General features: G+C 33.4%; 4 protein-coding genes and 1 pseudogene across 6 annotated transcripts; 3 read left to right on the forward strand and 2 right to left on the reverse strand.

Annotated features, from left to right (window-relative positions):
- Positions 1-604: 604 nt before the first annotated feature.
- On the forward strand, positions 605-2,273 carry LOC146926280 (gamma-interferon-responsive lysosomal thiol protein-like). Its single transcript, XM_085758672.1, has 5 exons — positions 605-1,016; positions 1,244-1,309; positions 1,494-1,634; positions 1,721-1,813; positions 1,898-2,273. Exons 1-5 carry the CDS (start codon positions 720-722, stop codon positions 2,084-2,086), a joined length of 786 nt encoding a protein of 261 aa, XP_085614798.1. The 5' UTR covers positions 605-719; the 3' UTR covers positions 2,087-2,273.
- Positions 2,274-3,777: 1,504 nt separating this feature from the next.
- LOC146926281 (gamma-interferon-responsive lysosomal thiol protein-like) lies at positions 3,778-5,880 on the forward strand. The gene is made up of 5 exons (XM_085758674.1): positions 3,778-4,140; positions 4,225-4,290; positions 4,556-4,699; positions 5,209-5,301; positions 5,420-5,880. The coding sequence occupies exons 1-5, from the start codon at positions 3,847-3,849 to the stop codon at positions 5,495-5,497; spliced, it is 675 nt and encodes a 224-aa protein (XP_085614800.1). The 5' UTR covers positions 3,778-3,846; the 3' UTR covers positions 5,498-5,880.
- A 998-nt stretch (positions 5,881-6,878) lies between these two features.
- Positions 6,879-8,808, forward strand: LOC146926282 (gamma-interferon-responsive lysosomal thiol protein-like; annotated as a pseudogene). The gene is made up of 5 exons (XR_015034080.1): positions 6,879-7,184; positions 7,657-7,719; positions 7,824-7,967; positions 8,349-8,444; positions 8,543-8,808. The product of XR_015034080.1 is annotated as a gamma-interferon-responsive lysosomal thiol protein-like (transcript).
- Positions 8,809-9,773: 965 nt separating this feature from the next.
- Positions 9,774-10,813, reverse strand: LOC146926283 (uncharacterized). The gene has a single exon (XM_085758669.1). It carries the CDS (start codon positions 10,727-10,729, stop codon positions 9,905-9,907), a length of 825 nt encoding a protein of 274 aa, XP_085614795.1. The 5' UTR covers positions 10,730-10,813; the 3' UTR covers positions 9,774-9,904.
- Positions 10,814-11,690: 877 nt separating this feature from the next.
- On the reverse strand, positions 11,691-18,451 carry LOC146926284 (ethylene-overproduction protein 1-like). 2 transcript variants are annotated; one of them, XR_015034079.1, is made up of 4 exons: positions 16,036-18,451; positions 15,062-15,353; positions 14,421-14,699; positions 11,691-12,453 (listed from the first exon to the last, which is right to left on the reverse strand). XR_015034079.1 is itself a non-coding variant. In XM_085758664.1 (4 exons), the coding sequence occupies exons 1-4, from the start codon at positions 18,057-18,059 to the stop codon at positions 12,224-12,226; spliced, it is 2,856 nt and encodes a 951-aa protein (XP_085614790.1). In that variant the 5' UTR covers positions 18,060-18,451; the 3' UTR covers positions 11,691-12,223. The 2 variants fall into 2 exon arrangements, 1 of the variants encoding a protein (XP_085614790.1); XM_085758664.1 differs by having other exon boundaries at positions 14,421-14,730.
- Positions 18,452-22,991: the final 4,540 nt, after the last annotated feature.

Genomic DNA, 22,991 nt, shown 5'->3' on the forward strand with positions numbered 1-22,991 from the left:
GGCTGATAAAGAGAAAGTTATTTCGGATGGTCCTTGAGTGATTTTTGACTATTATTTAGCGGTCTTTCATTGGTCAACGAAAGCAAAAGTCGAATGTATAGTCATTTTGATTCAATTTCCTGGTCTTGATTTGGTTTACTATGATGAGAGCTTCTTGCACCACTTAATAATTTTTCTTTTTGTACCACTTAATAATTTATAAAACTTCACATTTGTAAAAAGTTGCGTTAAAAGTCATTCGATTCTTCTGTTTTTTTTTTATTTCCCTAGATTTTTATTTTTCTTTTTCACAAATGAATTTATGCATGTAAATAAAAAAATCAATCCTTTAATTTATAATTCAAGGAAAATTATTAAAAAATATTAATATATCAAGTAAGCTTACAATATAATGTCAAGTAAGCTGAATTTCTACCCTTGTACTTTACTTTTTGACCATATTCTATTTTACCCTAGTACTTGTACTACTATTTTCGTGAGAATTTTCTAGTTCAGAGCCAGGATTGCATGAGATATTCTTATGTTAAAATAAACTTGTAATAGTTATAGGTCATTATCCAGGATCAGAGAAATATAATTATATGTACTCAGAAAATATTAATTCTTGCATGTGTTGAGTGTTGACCGGTTGATTCACAACATATGAATCACACATATAAATAGTAGTATAACCCAATTAAACTCTCATTCTTTTTTTCTTCCATTCCCATAGCATAAAAATGAAAATACCTTCTTCTTTAGGTTCTTTACCTCCACGATCATTCTTCTTTTGTTTCTTCCTTCTTCCACTTTTGCTATTGCTCTTAGTAGCACCTTCTTCTTCTTCAACGTCCTCTAAAAATGAGAAGAAAGTAACCATGTCAATCTACTATGAAAGTCTATGTCCTTATTCTGCAGATTTCATAGTGAACCATCTTGTGAAGCTCTTCCAAACCAATCTCATTTCAATTGTCAATCTTAAAATGGTCCCTTGGGGAAATGCTAGGATTGCACCTAATGGCACTTTTGTTTGTCAGGTATAATAATAAAATATAAATCATTTATATATTAATATATATATGTATGCATGTATAACTTTTTTTTTTGACAGTGTATATGTATATACATGTATAACAACTGATCATGATATTTTTGAAATAATTATGTTCGTTTTCTGATGAAAACCACTTCTTTTATTTTTTGTTTTATAGTAATTTTTTGACTAATCATTTTTTCATATGTTTCATGTTTATAATAATTGCAGCATGGAAATGATGAATGCTTGCTAAACTCGATCGAGGCCTGCACCATTAAAGCATATGCAGACGTGGTACAGTTCCTACCTATGAAACAATTTCCTCAGTACTTTTTATTATTCCACTAAGCAAAATCTTTTGTTTATACTATTTTCTTGACAAAAAAAAACAAATATTTAATACAGCACATTAATGTGGATTTCTTGATTTCTTTAATATATATTATATATTATGATCATATTCATATATATGATGCAGGAACATCATTTCAGATTTATACACTGCTTGGAGCGTTTAACCATAGAGGGTCGATATAATGAATGGTTTAATTGCATCCAAATGACTGGGTTGGGCGCATTGCCTATACTTAATTGTTACAAAAGTAGCAAGGGAAAATCTGTAAGTTATTTTAAATATTTTTTTTTTCGTATCTTATTTTCATTCAAGATTATAGCAATAATATTTATTTATGTCTAACATAACAGATTGAACAAAAATTTGCTAAGGAAACTGCTCAGCTTAATCCTCCTCATACATTTGTTCCATGGGTGGTTGTCAACAATCATGCACTTCAAGAGGTTTGTGATTGATAATATTTGATTAATTAATGTTAAAGTAATATACTGATTCCTTAATTAACCTCTTTTATCTTTTGTTGTTAGGACTACCAAAATTTTGTGACATATATTTGCAAGGCATACAAGGGAAGTTTGAAACTAGATGCTTGTAGATCAGTTTCAACAAGAACTTATTATGACTCAGATGCAAAAACCAACTCCTTTCATCCTGGTTGCTATGTAGATGAAGCCAAAAATATGACCATACTTGCCACTAATCACCAAATTAATTAAGGAGTATACTACTTAATCCTCATGAAAATGAAGCTGGAATTAATCTTTGTCTAAAGGTTCAAGTAATTGGCAAGTGGCTGATTAATCTTTAGGATCATATTTGCATGACTATATATTACCATGGAATTTGGAATTGCAAATGATCTTATCTTATAATAAAACTTGTTCATTTGTTCCACCATTTAAATCCTGTGTTTTTGCACCAAAAAGTAAAAATAAAAATAAAAATATCCTTTGTGTTTGTACAAACATAATATAATATATGTTTAAATAATTTTATTGAAGTTCTTTAACAATTTAAGAACTCTTATATAACTCCTTGAATTAAACAAGTTTATAATTGAATTTTTAAACATGTCAATAATTTGTAATCATACTTCTAAGGTAAAAAGTTTTTAATCGAATCTCTGAAATTTTAAATAATTTGTAATTAGGTGCCTTAATTCAGAAATCTAATCATAAATTATTTAAAAGTTTACTATTAGAAAATATAAGATAATCAAATTATCCATACACCATGTGGTTGGTAAGATGTGAGACAAGAGAGGAAGGAGAAAAATGTGACATGATGAAGATATAAAAGGATATAGAGACAAGAATAGCCATGAATATTATGTAGATTAAGTAAAGCTTATAAAGCAAGGTTAACACGGCAATACCAAAAGAAGGGTCGTAAGAGTGAATACTAAGGATGATCATAACTGAAAACTGAAAAGGCTATATTATAGCTTCTTTCCCAATATGTCCTCAATTTTACTTAAAACAAAAAGAGAGACTATTTAGTATTATTGCTTTTGCTAACTACAAAGCAAAATGGGAAATTGATTTGCCAACAGATGCAAACATAAAGGCTATACAGCATATAACAAGCTGTCACATATAATCAGAACTTTCGTCTGCATTAGTTGTGACTTAGATTCGAATGTGTAAATTGTCAATCGATTCAAATAAAAATGTCATTCAGGTACTGAGTTGGCATAGATAATCAGACTTTTTTGTTGCATTAGTTGTGACTTAGATTCGAATATGTAATTTGTCAATTGATTCAAACAAAAAGGTCATTCAGTTACTGAGTTGGCATAGATAATCAGACTTTTTGTTTGCATTAGTTGTGACTTAGGTTCGAATGCATGCAAACGTAAGTTTCGATAATGTATGCCAGCTCTTTACCTTATGTATCTCCTTTTTGTTTGAATATGTTAGTAAATCGTGCATTTGAACTAGATTTATGGTTAAATTACACTTTGGCCCATTAAATTATTTTAGCTTTCACTTTGATCCTTTGAATTTTTTTTTTCATTTTATTTTAGTGTACATAAGTTTAATTTTGATTATTTAAGTTATAAATATAAGACATTTTGGTTCTTTCAATCAAATTTTCATTTGAGTGTGAAAATCTTTCCTACATACATAACATTATTGATTAGGCTCGCCCGACTCAACAACAAGAAGAAAATATAGAAAAGATTTGACGAACATAAACAAAATACCAACACAAAGCGTCAAAGTGTGTCTAACGTCTAACGTCTATAACTTAAGGATCAAAATGAGAAAAACATAATAGACCGAATGAAATGAAAAAAATTTAAAGGACGAAAGCGAAACATAAAAATAATTTAGGGACCAAAATTGTAATTTACAATTTATAATTTAAAAAAAAAAAAAAATATAGGGTATGCACAACATGTTCCCCTTACTTGTATATAAAAGACACAATACAATATCTCTCTATACTTTTGCAGCATTGAAGAAGGAAAAAAATGGCTTCTCCAAAATTACCAATCACTATATTAATATCATTAATTCTTTTATTTTTCACCTATGAATCTGAGGGTGCATCTTATGATTCTTCTGGTTCACAGATTAAACCAACTGATGATCAGAAAGTGACTTTATCAGTATACTATGAAAGTCTAAGCAATTCTTCTGCAGTTTTCATTATTAAGAATCTTAGGGAAATATTCAACAATGATCTCATTGACATTGTTAATCTTCAGCTAGTACCATGGGCCAATTCTCATGTCAATCAAACCAACAATGCCATTTCATGTCAGGTTTTGATTTTTCTTTATTTTTAATAATTTTCTAAACTAAGAATTATATTTTGTATTTGTCTTTTCACACAATCAACTTGGCAGAATGGACCAGATGAATGTGAGCTAAATTCTTTGGCAGCATGTGCCCTCAATATTTGGCCTAATGTGGTAAGTATGAAGGACACCTAGAAACCATGCCTCAAAGTGAGTTTCTTATAATTCGATTTGGATATGATGCAGTAATTGCGTCACGCAGTTTTTGACCTTAACCGTCCGATTTTATGTTACCTATTGAGATCGTTTTAAACAGAATTTGTTAGTGTGAAATATGAACCTTCTGATCTTATATTAACGGTCAAAAATTTTGTTTACTGCGGAAGAACCCGGTCTCTTATAATTATATTGAATCTTAAATATTTAAATTGTGATGCAGGATGAACATTATAATTTGATTAATTGCTTTGAGTTTCTGGCTATTGAGGGAAATATCAAGATGTGGCAGGATGACTGTTTAAAGCAACTGGGTTTGCCTTTGGAGCCTTTTATGGATTGCTTTAATAGAGGAAACGGATCAGAGGTTATATTTTAATTTTTATTTTCCATTTGCTTGACTCCATTGCTAATTAAATTGAGGAAAATGCTAGAAATATGATCTCTCTAACACTCATTTTTATTTTTATTTTTGTCAAACTAACATTGATGAGACAATCGTCCCAGAATTACGATAAGGAGCACCATAAACTTTGACCGCTAATGTCGGACTATAATTTTTGTCGGAATTTTTTAAAGCTGTCAAGTACTAATTCATGTTGGACCACTTATAAGGTGATGCACCATAAAAAAAAAAAAAAAATAGTGTGACAAATGTCTCCAAGAATTTCTATAGCATAGTGCTACCCTTGATGGTAATTATTAGGACCTTATATTATAGGGCAAAGAAGATTAACACATGTGGTCAAAGATCTAAAATGAAATATCTTGTGCTAGATAGATCTTCTAGCATCCAAGGCTATAGTTTATTGATGATACCTTGTGTGAGATTGTTTAAATCATGTACTTAACAATAAATTTGAATTTTGTGTGCAGTTTGGACAAAAATATATTGATGAAACAGCAAAACTAGACCCACCTCATTCCTTTGTGCCATGGGTGGTGGTGAACAATCAACCTATTGGAAAAGTTTGTCTTTTCTCCTTGTTTTTCTCATTCATAATCACAAACACACAATTGGTGTAGTTAGTTTCCAAATTATTGACAAAATACTCATCAAGATTATTGTTTGTGATGTTAATTTCAGGACTATGAAAATTTTACAAACTATGTTTGCAAGGCTTATAAAGGTGATGCTATACCAGCAGTTTGCAATGTTCATTGAATGAAAGTGAGAAATAAATTCAACTATTCATATGTTAGTCAAGAAAAAAGTTATGAGCACATGATCATTTCAAGCTCTCGGAATGATACATCGACCCTGCTGAATATATTACATCTATGATTCTATATATGGTGTACATCTATATCCTTAAAAAAAAAATCTATGATTCTATAAAAAAAAAAATACATTAAATTTATGGCGATTCAATGATATATAGTAAAATAAGATAAATAGAGCAACTATATGTGTAGTATAGTATACATTTTCCATTATAAAACTTTAGTGCTTTTGGAAGTGTTTGTCTTCTCTTTGAGACTGCTTTTGGTAGGATATCTAATACAGTAAAATTTTGAAATCAATATGAATTTTTAGTCCTTATAAAATTAAGATTTTTTTCAATTTAGTCTCTATATAAATTCTGTCCAATTTTAGCCTCTGTTATTCTAAAGATTTTTTCAATTTAGTCTCTGTATAAATTTTGTCCAATTTTAGTCTCTATTTTTCTAAAATATTTACAAATGAATAATTTTAGTCATTGTATTTAGTTCTTGTAAATGCGAGGATCAAATTTAGACAAATTTTGTGTAGAGATTAAACTTAAAAAATGTAATTTTGTAAAGACTAGAATCATATTTAACTCTAAACAAAATTATAGTTCAATTAGCAGGATAATTTAGAGATGGAAAAATATGATATATATTTCAAGCAAGATAATTTAGAGATGGAAAAATATGATATATATTTCAACTTTGATCATAATTCTCTAACTTTATAATTTTGGATTATGATTCTCTAACTTTTGGATTATGTGACTTTGAGTGCATGGATGAGAGCGAATGGTAAAAAAAATAAAAATTAGTCAAATGAGAAAGAATGGTGAATTGAGAGGTGAAGAGAAATTTAGGTGGCTTTCACTCCCCAAAATCAGACAAATTATTCTTCTCAAAATTATATGATACTGTATCATTGAGATATCTCAATTAAATCGTTTAATAAAACCATTACAATGGTTTAGAGATAACTAAGCTAGTCGAAAAAACTAACTTTCTTCAATATTTTTCTTGTGTTTTGTTTATTTTACCTATTCTCTACTTATACAAACTAAAGCATAAACAAATTGACATATTCAACCCACTCTAACAAACTACACACGAGGGAAGGAAGGGCCACAACCCCTATGTGTCCCTCCTTCCATCCATCTAGCCTATGTGCATGCATTGTACTAAATCGACATATATATTTTTGGATTGATGTATATTACAAATTATTGGCACATTTAATGTAAAAATTATTTGGTCAATTCAATGCCACTATGCCATCCTACCTATAAGGATGGAGGTATAGCAATAATATATAAACCCTTTAGACTCGTATAGAGCCACCACCAACACATCATAGTTCATAGAAAATGACCTCACCAACTTCATTTCGGTTCCTTTCTTTAATTTCTCTGCTTTTGATTATCATCAATCCATCTCAATCTCAATCTCATTCTTCTGAGTTGAATAGAAGAAATGGCGTTGTCTTTGTTTCTTTGTATTATGAATCTTTGTGTCCATATAGCAAGGATTTCATCTTGAATGCGCTTGAGAATTTCGTTAAATTAGATGTCATGTCTATTGTTCACCTTCATTTGGTTCCTTATGGCAATGCTCTCACGAGTGCAAATGGAACCGTATCTTGCCAGGTCTCTAATTTCCTTGCTTCCTCATAGGCATAGCTTTAACTTATATTCATTTTTCTTAATTAGTCTTTTAATAAATTAACGATATACGAAGATGAAGAGATTAGTTGGTCCTTGAATCAGATGTCGAGTTTTCCTTTAAAAGAAAATAGTATATTACACAAGTCTACTTACTTGCGGTCGACAAATTCTCACATTCATGCAGTCACTATGTCGATGATCGTTAGATCAAGATTCGACCATGCAAATTTCAAGTTTATTTTTTTATTTTAAAAAAAAATTGAAAATTTAAACCTTAAAATTTGCATTGTTCGATAACGGTCTAACACTCATCGTTATAGTGATCGTATAAATGTGGGATTTCGACGACCATTGGAAATCTTGATTTGCATCTTGAGTTGTTTATAATTTGTAATTTATAATTATATTTCAATAGTTTTGACATTTTTTCTACTTTTTATTTAAATATATGTAGCATGGTCCTGATGAATGCTACTATAATACCATAGAGGCATGTGCTCTTAAAACCTATCCATTGGTAAGGATTTTCCTTAGTAAACATTTTTTAATATGATCTAAATGGGATTTCTTCCATTTCTGACAATTTTTTCTTTGTATTTGTCCTATTTGAAATTTTGGAAGAGATTTAGTTTGGCATTCATCTTTTGTATTGAGAATGGCTTACCTGCTACAAGGAAAAAACCAAGTTTATGGAGATCCTGCAGCAAACGTCTCAGATTGAACCCAAAACCTATTAAGAATTGTTATTCTAGATATGGAAATCAGGTCATTTCATATCTCAATTTTTTTGTCATCTATAAGACTATAACTCATTTAGTATTGAATGCATATATATGTTAATTAAAAGTCCTAACTCAACTGACAAAAATGCAGAAATTAAATGTACAAATTAGAAACTATTATTTTTTATTTTTACGGCAATCATGAATGTGCTTTGATAAAAAATTATGAATGAGATTACTTTCGCACATTTTGTTTTTTGGTTGCTTCGTAACATTAAGTATTATGAAAAAATTAAGATTAATTTCATGTTTACTATTTTTAATTCCTTCAAAAATGTTTACTATTTCTAATTTTAGTTGATAATTCAAATTTTGTATGTGTGAATGTCTCTTACTAATTCTATGCTAAAATTTGACAATGCAGCTCCATAGACACAATGGTAGAGAAACATATTGGCTAAATCCACCTCTTACTCACACACCTTGGCTCCTTGTGAATGGCCAATATGTGAATGCTGATGTTAGTAACATTTTTTTTCTTAACTAACATATTAATCTTTAATTATTTAAACACTTGTATTTCTCTCCCTTATTAATATTCCTAATTCTTCTCTACAGTTTGGTGATCTCGTGAAATCTGTCTGCAATGCCTACAAGGGTCCTTTGAGATTCAGAGCTTGCAAAAGAAAGTGGTGAACAAGTCTAATAAGGGGGTGTTCCCATAATAACATTCTAGGGTTTTTTTAAATATTTGTTTTTATGTTTTTGTTTTAAATTTAGTGTTCCAATGCATTTCCATTTTTGAGTTGTAGTGTTATGAAGAATTTACGTTTCAATTTCAAATTAGACAGCAAATTATTATCAAATTTCAATGATTTTTACCACCTTGATTTCATATGAAATTTAGTGGCCGATCATGTTGTTATGAAACATGACATCTATAGAAGGAATGAGAGAAAAACCACTAACTCTTTATATTGATGAAAATGGAATATTACAAATGAGCGAATAAATACCTTATAATGAGAGGTGGATACAACTATAATACTATATATACTACTATATGACTAGTTCTAACCTATATCTCTAATATATGTCTCATTGATGTGAGATCATGTGGAATGTTAGAAACTTGGCCAAGATCTTTCACATTATTTGCTTATGATTTTTTCAACATAAGAGGATCCTAATCGGTGGAATGCCACATCTCAAACAACTCAAATCAATATGGAAGTGCCATTTTGATTGACATATCACAATTTCTATGATATATTTGCCAACTTACAAAACTCATAACAACTCTGATGATCAATTTACCTATTAACATGTTTATTCTCTTACAATAATTATAGGTGTTAAAGACAGATCCATTCTATTATTTTATAATAACAAACTAATCCATTTTTAAGCACAAAACCATCAAGGTACATTCTAGTATCTTAGTCTCAATTGACCAAATAAAATGAATTCAATCCAAACAATACTATGTTTCCAGAAAGGTAATTGCTGCATATTGAGTCAGTTTTTCTATCACACTATAGAACTGATTAAGTGTGTGTTTGTTCCCGCGGTGGCACCGCACGTTGAGGCTGAAGTTTGAATTTCTAGCTTCGTAAAAGGTGCATACAACATAGGGATGCGATAATCAATGACCGAACTCATACCAAACAATTACTATGAACTGACATATTACAACAAATGCATGCTTAAGAAGGTAGCATAAAATACTTACATATATACAAAAAAGATTTAGTATATATACTAGGTAAAATGAATGAATCAAAGAACTAGTTCGACTAACCAACGCTTGTTGGTTCAAACAAGATTGAGTTTGGTTCTCCTTAAATAAGGTTTTGAATTCGAGTCTTATGAATGAAAAAATAGCGTTGGTAGAACTTTATCATCTCCCGAGTCCATCCTACTCAACTCAAATTGCACGGAGGGTCTAGATCAAAAAGAAAAAGAAACTATCTTGATTCATCAAACATCTTTCTTCACGTTCGTGCAAGGGATGTAAGCTGATGACCGTTGTTTCTTCTGTCCCGACTCTCTCGAGTTGCGCTGATGTTTCTGCAGATTTGTCGTAGTCGTGGAGCATGGCAGTACAGGGCTCTCTATAGCACAAAACTTATGCTTCATAGTTCTCCAAGGGAAGAAAGTTTCGAGACCACATCCCTTTGGAGAAGAAGAAGAACAAGAAGCATAAGCGTATGAATGTGAATGTCTACCTGATTCTGATAAATAGCATTCTGGATAACTACAAGTATTACAAACATTCTCTTCAAAATCACTATGAAAATTTAAAGCAGACGATGATGCAGCCAAAGCGGTTGCGTCCGGAAGAAAACGGTTGATCATGTAAGTAGGAGATTGGTAGCCACTACACTCTGCAAGCTTTAACTTCAAACTATTATTGTTATCACTATGAGCTTGCTCTGATTTTCTTTGAACAATATCTAATGCTTCTGATAAAGAAAACACATCATCCATAGCATCTGAGTAAAGATCATCATTATTGTCAATATAATCCTCTCCATCACAATCATTTTTTACATCAGATTGATCAGCCGCTTCTTTTCGTGGAAACAAACGATGGCAGGGTGGTAATTTCGAGCCATTCCTACCAGTATCTTTCGGTTTTCCTGGTTCTTTCTCCCATGAAAACGGAACTCTTTCACTTGTGTTTTGAAATGTACCTAATGAACTTGATGACAAAGATGTGTCTGCAACGACGGAACCAAGACGACGTGTTGACATAATTGGCGCGTTTAAGTTTAACTTTCTATGACGTTTGGAATGAATCATAGTTCGGTTTCGTAAACCGACTTCTTCTATTTACTTTGTCTCGAGTATGATGAACTTCAATGACTAGATTGAGTATCTGAGATAAACTTAGGACAAAAGATTTTGTAAAAGTTGGTATTAGAGAAGATATCACAACTAGTTTGTTGGGAGAATAAATAGTAGTAGTTGAAAAAATAGATATCTCGTGAGAATAATTAAAACCAAGGTTTTGCTTTTAAGTTGTCACAGGTATGTTGAAAAGCACTTCCACGTGGGTAACACATAAACAAGGAGAAAAAACTTATGACTAGATAATTTCAGCTTACCCTTTATCAGAATGTGAAATTGCAGGCCCTTTTTACGTTTCTTTTTTTATTTTACCTTATTTTTAATCTCACTATTCACAAGTAACACAACAAAGAAACCAGGTTGAAAGTTAAGGTTGCATTGCATGTGAATCATAAAAGGAAAGAATAAAAAGTTTAAGAATGTCAGGTATACAACTATGCACGGTCGTCTTCGTCTCAATTGACATGAATATGTACCCAAATATATATCCTTTCAAGTCCCTCGAGTCAAATCTCAACCACTGAAAAAATTGAACGGCCGAAAGATCAACATTTCTACCGTTATATTAATTCAACAATTGAGATTTGGCTAGAGGACTGCAGAGTCAATATTGTTATTCACAGATTGCAGAAAATAACAATTTGTTCGAATTCCACTGCATTATAGTGTTATATAACACTCACTGTATAGCCGCTATTTGATAATACTTTGTACCAACAGCAGTTGGTTTGTTCAAATTTTGCTATGCTATAGTGCTGCTTTGGACAACACCAATCTGAGTCTGGTTGAGATATTTCAACATTTTACAAGGTATTGTGGAATTTTAAAACAATCTAAGTAAAGAAAAGATACAAAATAGAGAAGAATTAAGCAGCTGAAAAACGTAAAACTTAAAAATAACTAAGGATACAGCTTCACCAAAAAGAACTGATCACAGACATACATTCACCAGGGAAAATTGCGTATTATACAACAGAGAAGTGACAAAATGTTACAACACAATGCGTATTAACAAATGCTCAGCCAAAAATACAATGGTAGTAAAGATCTAAATCTTGGACTTACATAAATTGAATTTTCATATACATGTTTTGTCTAACAAAGGAACTCCCCTCACTATTTTTGAACTGGTGTAGCATAGTAGCTGCGATTCTGTGCACTAACCATTGTTACATATATTTACAAGCAATCCTGCTCCTCTACTTTCCCTTTCTGTGTCAACCCAGATGAGCTTTCTAACTTTTCCTTTCTTAAGTTCTGCTTCCACAAGGACAGTTGAAAATTATGGACCATACCTTTTGCTTGAGACAAAAGCTAAAACATATAAATAGCACTGATGATTTACTGGTCCTTCATGTTTTTTGAAAAAGTACAGGTTGGCAAGAAAAGCCTTGTGTCAACAGGGAACACTTGGGAAAAACATGGATTCTTTCTAATCTCTGATTCTCACTTTTGTTTCTTAATATCCTCCTGTGCTTTGTTATAAATCTCAAGCGTCTCGGCGTGGCCTGGATCAAGACAAAGGGCTGCTTCGCAGTCTCGGATGGCAGAAGCGAAATCATCCATTGAATGGTAAAAGGCTGCTCTAAGATTTAAGAGTTGAAGATCTGGCTTAAATTCAATGGCTCTTGAAAGCTCTTCGATTGCTTCAGCTTCTTTATGATCATCCATTAAAACTGGGAGACAGAGTTTCCAAGTCAGAACATAATAAGCTTGTGTGTTTGCAGAGCAGATATACACACAGCACTAATTGGTTTCAAAAGTTCTATGCAATATTATGATAAAATTCGCCTATCGAGATATTGACGTAAACAAAAATAATTGAGCATTAACCAAGAGCAACTCAGAACAAAAAAGGAAAAACAAACAGCAACAAAGGACCCCTAATATCCTTAAACAGATATGTTGACATTGCATTTAGATATTTAAAAAAAAAAAAAAAAAAAAAAAAAAGACATTGCATTTAGATAGTCTGTATTGTTTCAATTGTTAATTTATTGTTTTTAGTGAAAGTATGTTTTCAAGAATTCTTTATTTACCATATAATAACGCAGAAGACCCGTGCACAGCATGGGTCAGCGATCTAGTAAGTGCAAAATCTTTCATAAATACACGCTGAACATGTACCCTACAATAGTGTGGTTTGATAGGCAAGTTGTGAAAAGAAAGTCTATCTACTAATCTACCAAGATATTCCTTCAACATTGAATGCATTGTCTGATGTTCACTTTCTATCTATGAAGCACTGACACAAACATTGGATACAACACTAACCGTAGACTGATAATAATTTGAGAAAATGAAATAATTTAATGAAGCCAAATGTGTCAGTGTTAGACACCAACACGTCTTCAATCTAAAGTGTCGGTGCTATATAGCTTTCTACTTAAGTGCGTAACAAGATACACCTCATTTCGCATGAATCATGATTCTTAGACTTCGATGTTTCAAATAGACTACATTCCATTGGATCATTTAGTTTTGATGTTAGGGTTTTAATTTTGTAAATTAAGGTTTTTGATATGGAACTTTCTTGTGTTGTTTATAGATTTAATTCTATTTTGGATTAGCTTATTACAGTGTTTGACTTTCCTGAGTCTATATATAGACCTTCAGTGTAAACATTTGACACACTTTGTTTCTTGTAAAATAGAGTTTTCTTCATTCATAGAGTATATGAAATATGAGTCGGAGGAGCACTCTAGGTTATCAATAGAAAACCTTTCTAAGAGGGATATTATCAGTTACCACTGAGGCCTAGCGTAAGTGGTGGTGTGCAGGGTGCGAGTGCCGTAATCCTCAGAGTACCAATTTCGATTCCTAATCATCAAAAAAGGGATACTATGGTTCCTGTCCTACATTACTATGTAAATAGGCATGGCAACAAAACCCATACCCGCGGGTACCCGCCCGAACCAAACCCATTTTGACGGGTATTCCTCGCTTTGACTGGGTTTGGGTATGGGTTTTCCCCGATTTCAAAACACGGGTACAGGACGGGTAACGAGGATATAGGTACCCACCCCGAACCCATACCTAAACTCGTCCCGAATGTAGAAAATCAAATTATTACCCCTTTTATATAAATAGAAATTGAAACCCTAAGTTATTTCACTCACACAGTCAGAGTCTCAATCTTTCAGATGACACTCAATTATCATAGATCTCTCTTACCTCCTTCCGTATCTCACACTCTCGGCCTCTCTCTTCTCCATCACCAAAGCCATCGATCGCCATCATCTCTATCTGGGATAATGCATTACAACATTGCGATCGGAACTGAAAAATACTTTTAATTTTATTAAAAAAAATTATCCACTGCGGGTATGGGGCGAGTATACCCGAACTCGTCAAGGATGGGATTCAACTTCTCATCCCCGTTGGGTATGGGTAGGATAACGGGTAAGTATATGGGAGTAGGGTATGGGGACGGGGAAGGTAAACCCCGTCCCCACCCCGCCCCATTGCCATGCCTATATGTAAATAATAGCATGGGATCAAAAATTGCAATGCATCAGAAAACAAATGTAACAATAGATATTTGGAACACAAAAATGGCTTACAATCACAGCCACAGTTCTCTCCCTTCACATCTCACAGCCCAGTAAAAAGAATAATTTAGAACCACTGGTATATGACTTACCTGCTGCCCTATATCTGTAAGGATAAGTCCTTAGAGGATCCAAATGTGTTGCCATACTAAGATCACTCTTTGCCATGTCACGACCACAATACTCCGACCGTTTCTCATAAGCTGATGCATTGTTCCAAGCCTTTTCTATTAGCTTTGTCATCTCATCATATGCAGCTTTGCTCTGTCTTTTAAGATGATATACACGCGCCAACCCCTGATGGGCTCGTGTGTGCTTGATGTTGAGTGCATTCATGTAGCAGTCAGCTGCAAGGTCCAGCTTATCACAATCTACATAGACACTCCCAAGATTATTTAGTGCCTACAATTTAAAAAAAAAAACGACAAAGATAAATACACTACTTCAGCATTGAAATCAAGTTAATATGCACAGCCCAATGTAAAATATAGAGTGAACAGTCATTTTGATTCTGAAATGTGTGAGGCGGTAACCCTATAGTCCCTAAATGTATCAAAAGTGCAAAAACATCCCGAAGTGTATCTTTTATTAGTAATTTTATGGACCAAACTGACTAAAGAAGGGCACATTTAATTATGTTTTTGTAATTTTGATAGATTCAGGACTACTGTGACAGTGTCTCAAATATATAAGGATCAAAGTGGGTGTTTACTCTAAAATATATAACACTTACTTGTCCTTTACGAAGACCATCTGAAGGACATCTGAGAGCTTCCTCCAAGAGATGGATAACATAGTTTGAAGACTCAGAATCGAGATTTGTGTCAGCTAATGCATAAGCTTTGAGAAAGTAAGCTTCAAATGATCTTTGAATAGAAATGGACTCCTCCGCCTTTGCTAATGCTGCTTCACGATGACCGGTGTCATACAGTATCCATCCTTCATATACAAGCCTTTCATGGTCAGAAGTAGAATGATTTCTAGCCAGACGCAAACTACGCATGGCTGCTTTTTGACAATTTAGCCTGCAAGATTCAGGAAAATCAACACTCACAGTAATTAGATTTGTGCATAAAATGATAAAGATATAAGAGACTAATTGGCTCCCCTAGTTGATAACACAAAAGACTTTCTAAAAGAAATTATAATAGATAAATAAAAACTAGATGAAAGTAGATAATAAAAAATAACACAAATAAATTTGTCCTTTCAGTTAACAAGTACTCTCGAGTCTACCAAAGTAGATATCAACTTTCATTGATTCTGCAGGCAGTGAATATAAATAAATAACAACAAAAGTACGTGGCCTGGATTAAAACTTATAACACTACATAAAATTTAGCGTAGTTTCAAGAATGTCACACACTCAATAGCTACTTCATTGTTGATCCTGCCGAACACACCCTAAAAAATTTCTGCAGTTTCATTATTTTATCATAGTTTGTATTGATGGTTGGGACACGTAACGATGTTTCTCCAAGTTTAACTTATTACAATGTGACTATGAAGTATAAACTGGTTTATTTAACAGCAAACAAAAATCTGTTAAATCGGTGCAGAAATATGGCCAGTTAAAAATGAAAAGAAAAATCAAAATTATTCTATCCAGATTTATACATCACAACCCATAGTAGACAATTCCAATCACAGAAATTTCTTACATGGAAAAGGTTTATGAAGTCAAATTAGTACAAGGATTACACTCACCGTAACAAAAGGAGAGATTGCCGAAAACACAAGAGACTTTTCCCTGGATCATTTTCTAACATCTGGTGTACAACAGCCAACGAACCAATGTCATCGACAGAGGACCATCGGTCATACAACTGCATCCAGCAATCAGCCTGATCGCACTGCTGAACAACAGGACTAAGTAGTTCTACCAAGTGATTACCATGCATATTTCCATAGAACATCATATAATTTGGATCCAATGTCAAAATTGCCCGAACATCTCTGAGTGCTCCTTCGTACTCCTCCATGGCAATCAAGAACCAAGCCCTCAATTCAAGGCAGTCAGGAGAAACTTTGAAACCGATTATTTTGTTTATTTCTGCAATGGCAGGTCCAATCCTGCTCTCCTCCAGCAAAGAAACAGCTCGGTATTTGTAAGGAAACGAAAGTGTTGGATCTAATTCTGTCGCAGAGGTCAAGTCCATCATTTTCTCCTTCCCAAGACAATACAGAGATCTTTCCTGATACATCCATCCAACAGGTTTATGATCATTAATTAGTGAGTTCATAATCTTATATGCCGCATATGTATGACCGCGTCTATATTTGGCCCTAGCAACTCCGACTAACGAGTAAACATGCCCTGCCTCCGCGGCTGCCTCAAACCAATGTTGTGCATCTTTGTATTCTTTTCTCTCAAACATAACAACACCAAATTGGTGTAATGCAAGTTGCTTCTCCCATCCGTCTTTTGCGCACTCTACTAATCTCTCCAAGAGCATCACGGTTGTGTTCGACCTCATCTCTTCCTCCATTGCAACTTGACTCAAGAAATAATACAGCACAAATGACGCATGCCCTGCCGTAGCAAGCCTATCCCTACCCTCTGGACTACAAAACAATTTCGCAAAACCCGAACACTGCAATGAAGCGGGTAGCTCCCTCAAAACCACCTGCAAGCAAGCCGCAACCAAAAGATACGCAGTCTCTTCAAGTCCATACTCAATGAGCAACAAGGCATCTTCCATGTCACAAACCAGCAATGCCAAATATGTGTCGCAAGCACATTTCATCTCCTCGCAACAAAACCGGTTCGCCAAAGACAACAACTCCAAAACCACATTAGGCTCAATCGTGGTCAAACTTTTAGTCCTACTAAAAACCTCGGCAGCCCTCATTGCCTCTACAGAAAACCCATTCCTCGAAAAATTTATTGTCGCTCTCCTTGATTCTATGAATCCACCATACAACATTGTCTTAAACGGCCTCGAAAGCGAAGCCATATTGAACCTACCACACCTAATTTCATCATCACCGATACAAAACGACATATCCCACCCTCCATCATCCTCATCCGAGGTAGAGCATTGTTGATCATCAAACATCATAAAATCCTCATCCTCCTCACAATCACGGTGACAACTACAAAGATCATAAACCAATTCCGGATCATACCCATTAGCCACCAAAGTAGCCTTAGGACATTCAATATTCCTTCCACAACAATCCATCGAGGACGAGCCAATCAGCTCATCCTCCCTCCTATCATACCTGAGCCATGAGGCCAGCACAACTTTGCTGTGGACATCCACAGCATGATGTCGTGCTGACCTCAGACTCCTGCGAAACAATTTCACATCAGACAATCCCTTAAAAATCGAACAATGCTCCAAATAAACCTCAGACCTCTCAACATCCAAACAATTCTCAATCTTATTATGCAATCCAGCCAACCTTTCTACAAAATCAACCGGTTTCAAAACCGGCTCAATCTTAGGCTCTAAAATCTCGGTCATGGGCAACCCATAAGGCAAAAGAGATCCTTCAGCAACAACCTCAGACGGTGTCTGATTCGGTGTTGGGAAATTATGAAAATTATGAACAGATTTGGTTCTAAATGTTTGACTTTTAATATGATCATGAAGTTGTTGAAGAAGCTTTTCACCTATTCCACCGCTTCCTCCACCAGAAGAACGGTGGTGATAAACCTGAGAACCACCTTTGCAACCATCCATGATCTTTAAACTACGCATTGTAGCAAATATATTATGCTGCATTTTCTTCTTCTTCTTTCTCTCTTAGTTGAACAATTTTCAACTTTTACAGCAACACCAATAATTAAAAAAATTGTTTTTTTCTAAGGTGGTGGTGGTGACATTGGAAAGAAGAAGAAAAAAATTTGTTTTTTTTTTTGTGGGGTTATCCCAGATTGTTGTTGTTGTTTTTCCTTTTTCCTATGATGTTTAGTTGAGGATGTTTTTTTGGGTGTATTTTTTTTTTTTGGAGGAAAAAGGAAAAAGCAGAAAATAGCAGGGAGGGAAGGGAATAAAGAGAGATGGCCAAACAGGTGTGTTGAGGTGGAGATGGAGGTGGCCGTTCAAACGGTCACTCTCTCTCTCTCTCTGTTTTCTATGTGTAATTTTGCAGCTATTTTAAGAGAGACAAGTATGCATTATGGTATATGGATTGTTAATGCTTACTATATATATTGATTGAAAATCAACTATGCATTATGGATAGGTTAAATATTTAAATGAATTTATTAAGTAAGTGATTAGATGTTCGATATATAACTAGTATTATATAGAGAAAATTCAATTAAGAGAGAAGAATTTATTTTGAGTGTTTAATAGTAACTTCATTTTTTTCTTAAAAAAAAAATAGTAACTTCATTTTTTTTTCAAGTAATTTTGTGGCTAAAATTCACCCTTTTTAAGATGAATAAATAGGGGGTTTGATGTTTGAACTCCAGCTTCTGCATATAACAATGCATGTCCTTACCAACTAAGTTATGCTCAATGAGACAATGAAGATTAAACAAATGAAAACTTCATCACAGTAATTCAAAATTATATATTGATTGAAATAATCGCATTCATTAGGTTGGACTTTTTATTATTTTAAGAAATATGAAGATGAAAGATGCAAGTTATTGTTAATGTATGTGAAGGATACTTTGAGGTTTAATGAATGAGATCTAATTTTTATTATAAAAATAAGGAGATGTAATTTTCATTCTGTTTAAAAAAACTGAGATAAAGTTACCGTCCAAATTTGACCAAAAATAATTACCGTCCAAAAAAAAAACGAATGAGGTATTGTAACGGATTTTTTTCAACGGATTTGAAAAAAAAGAAATATTTTTATATAGAAAAAAAAAAAACTTGTAATCATATGCACTTAGTATCCTAAAGCTATGTTTGGTAATATTGCTAACCTATAGTTTAGTGGATTAACTTTTAAGCTTGTTAGATAAAATAGGAAATGTTTGGTAAAAAACTTCTCTAATCGACTTATAGTCTTTTTGAGATGCTATTTTAATTAGCATTTGAGCTTAAAGTTTTTTATATTTTCTTCAATCTTTAACCTTATTATTTTAATTTTATTGCTTTTTTATTCTTTCATAATATGCCACCAACCGTCCACATTATACTTGTTATGTGTAGCTTTCTTCTTCGTATTGGAACCATTATAGATGTGTTTCAGAAAATTTGTGTAGGGAAAAATGATGGTTTCTTAAGAGAGAAGTGCTCTCTACCACAATTAACTGTCTAACTTCCACCATCGATGGATTCATATGTGATTTTTCTTAGGTCATGTCTAGAATCAAAGAAACAACCTGAGTTGATCCCTTCTTAAAGTGGCTTGAAGCTATACACACAACAAAAAAAACATTTGCAAAAACTCTAAAGACTGTTTGCGACATTCACCTTATCCAACTACCTAGACTTGATGTTAAAGGTGATAGGAACACGATCACGATACCTATAGAGGGGTATCTTATCAGATTGTAGATGTGTAAACAACACTGGCATGATCGTATTCTCTCTCCAAAAGGTGCAACTCTATTGAGGCTCCATGTCTTGCGTGCTAAACTGTCGATCCTATGAAATCCTTGGGAATATGTGATTTAATATCTTTTGGAAAAGAATTCTACCAATTTTTTTGTAGAACTTGGATGGTCTTATGTTAAAACCATCATTAATATCTTGTAATTCTGATGGTGCACGAAAATTTGAAGGCTTAGGCTATAAATTGGACAGGCCTAGCCTTGATTCGACACCCCATTTCACGGTAGAACTCTTGTAATCTTACATTTGTTTTCAATAAAATTTCTTGTTTCTATTTACTTTCTTTTCTTTATTTTTGTTGGGCAGCTCATCACTATGATGAGTGAGTAATCTCTATTTGTCTTGAGATCATGGAAAGTAGTCATGTGACTAACTTTCCATAATCTCATTCTATTATGTTGTTATGCGAATTCAAAACCTAATATAGCATTGGTGAGTTTAAGAAAAATACTAAGCAATGACCAAAGGGCCAAGAGGTGAAGGCAGTTTTTGGAAATGTAAGGACATACAAAAGTTTTGAAGCATGAGAAAAACATAAAAACTTTTGGGATGAAATGGATAATGTAACACTCGAGGCAGACGAGGGAGGGGAGGGGGGTGATCGTCGGTGCACAAGGCATGGAAATGAGCGACTTATAACAGCTTATAGGTGAATCGAATTCACATCGAAATGAGAGGGTCCATGAGGCCATGCAGGTATGAGACTGCATGGTTAAAGTAATACTTATAAGAATTGTTTGATACTATCTATACCAACAAGAAGCATCTTCTTTTTGGTAGCATATTCTATAAGAACTCCACAATTAAATGTGCTTGACTTGGAACAATTTTGGAATGGGCGGCCTTCTGCAAAGTTTCTCGGAAAGCGTGTGAATGAGGACAAAACACATTGAAAAGACCCATGTTAGTTTGTGGGTCAGTCGACAATACTTAAAGTCATTTGGGATGTTACAAATGGTATCAAATCATACCTCTCCCAGTACGATGTGGTTCGGGGATGAACCAAGTGGAAGCTAGTGGGCATGTAACACCCAAGGTTGACGAGGGCGAGGAGTGATCAAAATTGCAAAAGGCATGACAATGAGCTACTCTTGGCAACTTCTAGGCGAATTGAATTCACACTGGAATGAGAGGGCTCATGAGGTCATGTAGGTATGGGACTAAATGGTAAAAGGAAGGCTTGTAAGAATTGTTTTGTATTACTTATACGAACAAGAGGCATTTTCTTTTTGGTAGTCCATTGCATAAGAACTACATAGTTAAACAATCTTAGAAGTCATCTGGAATCTTACATGTAATTAGGTTTAATATGTCGTGCCAACATAAAAACCATGAAAATACGAAGTTATGCTGGTGAGGCACTTCTTTTGTTGCTAGAAATAGAATATTTGATGTGGGTTCCCGAGGCTTAAGAAAAAATTGGGATTTGAAATGTTCGTTGCAGTGATTAACTCCAATGGTTCTGATGCGTTTTTATCAATTGCATATTCTCAACCAATTTACCATCAATCTTACAAAAACTCAAAAACGTTTCTTAATTGTATACTTAAGAGAAAAACACAATCTGAGATTCTCAACTCCCTGTGGATTCAATACTCTTTTTATTACGACGACATACCCATACACTTGCGTGTGTGTTAAGTTTTTGGCCCTGTTGTCCGGGACTTGTTGAGAATCACGGTAAAAAAATTCTTTCATTTTCTTTTGTAAATCTCTTAACTTTTCTGTTTTATTTAACTTACACCATGTTTCTTTTTCAACATTTATTGTTTTCTTAGCTTGGATGCGAAGAAATCTCGAAGTCTTGGGGCCATTGTTTAGCCAATGCTCGAGATCGAGAGATTCCTTCATCAAAGGATAAGTAAACAATCTTTAGTTTTTCAAATGGCTGAATATAGATCCTCAAATGACAAGGAAACTCTCACCGTTGATAATTTGCATTCAAGTATTGTGGACCCCATGATGTATGCGAATAATTTTGAACTTAAGCCATCACTATTGTCTATGGTGCAGCAAAACCAATTTTCTAGTGTCCCAACGAATGACCCAAATCTTCATCTTGCTACTGAGAATATTGTGACACTTTTGAAATGTCTAATGTCGCAAGTGATATTATATGACTCCAACTCTTCCCTTTTTCATTGCAGTCCGTTTCCTTTTACACATGGGACAAGGTAAGAAAATTCTTCCTTGCTACGCACTTCCCGCTTTCATCAACCGCTTCAATGAGAAATCAAATTACAAGTTTTTATCAATCAAAAAATAAATACTTAAGAGTTTTCTTCATTCATGTGTCCACCTAATCACAATAATGATTCTAATTAGTGATTCTACGTCGAACCAAGTTATCATTTTTGAATAGTCTATTCAAAAAGAGTCATGCAAATAAGTACTCCCTCCTTCGACAAAATAATATTTATTAATGTTCATGCCTCCACGACCGTGTAAACTAGCCTGCATAAAAATATTGTCTAGCAATGAACAACATTTTGTTACCAAATCCTCGTCCAAATGAACTAACATTTCAAAGTGACATAATTCATTTGGTAAAAGAAAATAATTCATATTTATTAAAGTGCTAAAAACAATTTTAATTTTTTTGAAATAATTATTAAATTATAAACGAGGATTAGCAAAGTCCAAAAAGACGACATGCAATCATAATTGTTTTTTTCTGTTAAATTTATTATTGTTAACTAAAATAGTGTAAGTGTTTAGATTTGAGTGGTTGATAATGACAAACCAACATTTTTGACAAAAAGTTACGGAACTGCTATGGTTATATTATTTTATTATACCCTTCCCATGACTGAAAAGTTAGATTCATTTGTTTTTGGCCGTACTCCATAGATTCATTTGAAAGCTACAACTACAAGAAAATTTTGTTTTAATTTGAGTCTTACAAATTATTTTAAGCCACAAATCATTTTCAATAACTGTAACTGTGTTTGTTTGAACTTTTTAAACTAATTAATTTTAAGTTAATATACAAACTTCAGTAAATACTCGATGCAACTCACTTTTAATGGTTGAATCCAATAATTCAGGATCATACATACGTAATTTGTTAGACGTTTGTCTTCTATTTTCCTAAATTTAATTGTAAATATAATCACTTTAATTAGACTACTCTAGATC

Source organism: Medicago sativa, chromosome 4 (assembly GCF_051527215.1).
Source record: "Medicago sativa cultivar Bolivia chromosome 4, Bolivia_mono, whole genome shotgun sequence".
Lineage (NCBI taxonomy): Eukaryota > Viridiplantae > Streptophyta > Magnoliopsida > Fabales > Fabaceae > Medicago > Medicago sativa.

What these genes read in the sequence shown, in the direction of transcription:
- LOC146926280 (XM_085758672.1), top strand. Translation starts at nt 720, where the DNA reads ATGAAAATACCTTCTTCTTTAGGTTCTTTACCTCCACGATCATTCTTC. An exon ending in ATGGCACTTTTGTTTGTCAG is followed by an intron (nt 1,017 to 1,243) that starts GTATAATAATAA and finishes TAATAATTGCAG; the next exon opens with CATGGAAATGATGAATGCTT. An exon ending in AAAGTAGCAAGGGAAAATCT is followed by an intron (nt 1,635 to 1,720) that starts GTAAGTTATTTT and finishes CTAACATAACAG; the next exon opens with ATTGAACAAAAATTTGCTAA.
- LOC146926281 (XM_085758674.1), top strand. Translation starts at nt 3,847, where the DNA reads ATGGCTTCTCCAAAATTACCAATCACTATATTAATATCATTAATTCTT. An exon ending in TCAATATTTGGCCTAATGTG is followed by an intron (nt 4,291 to 4,555) that starts GTAAGTATGAAG and finishes ATTGTGATGCAG; the next exon opens with GATGAACATTATAATTTGAT. An exon ending in ACAATCAACCTATTGGAAAA is followed by an intron (nt 5,302 to 5,419) that starts GTTTGTCTTTTC and finishes TGTTAATTTCAG; the next exon opens with GACTATGAAAATTTTACAAA.
- LOC146926283 (XM_085758669.1), bottom strand. Translation starts at nt 10,729, where the DNA reads ATGATTCATTCCAAACGTCATAGAAAGTTAAACTTAAACGCGCCAATT.
- LOC146926284 (XM_085758664.1), bottom strand. Translation starts at nt 18,059, where the DNA reads ATGCAGCATAATATATTTGCTACAATGCGTAGTTTAAAGATCATGGAT. An exon ending in CAATCTCTCCTTTTGTTACG is followed by an intron (nt 15,354 to 16,035) that starts GTGAGTGTAATC and finishes TGAATCTTGCAG; the next exon opens with GCTAAATTGTCAAAAAGCAG. An exon ending in ATGGTCTTCGTAAAGGACAA is followed by an intron (nt 14,731 to 15,061) that starts GTAAGTGTTATA and finishes TTTAAATTGTAG; the next exon opens with GCACTAAATAATCTTGGGAG.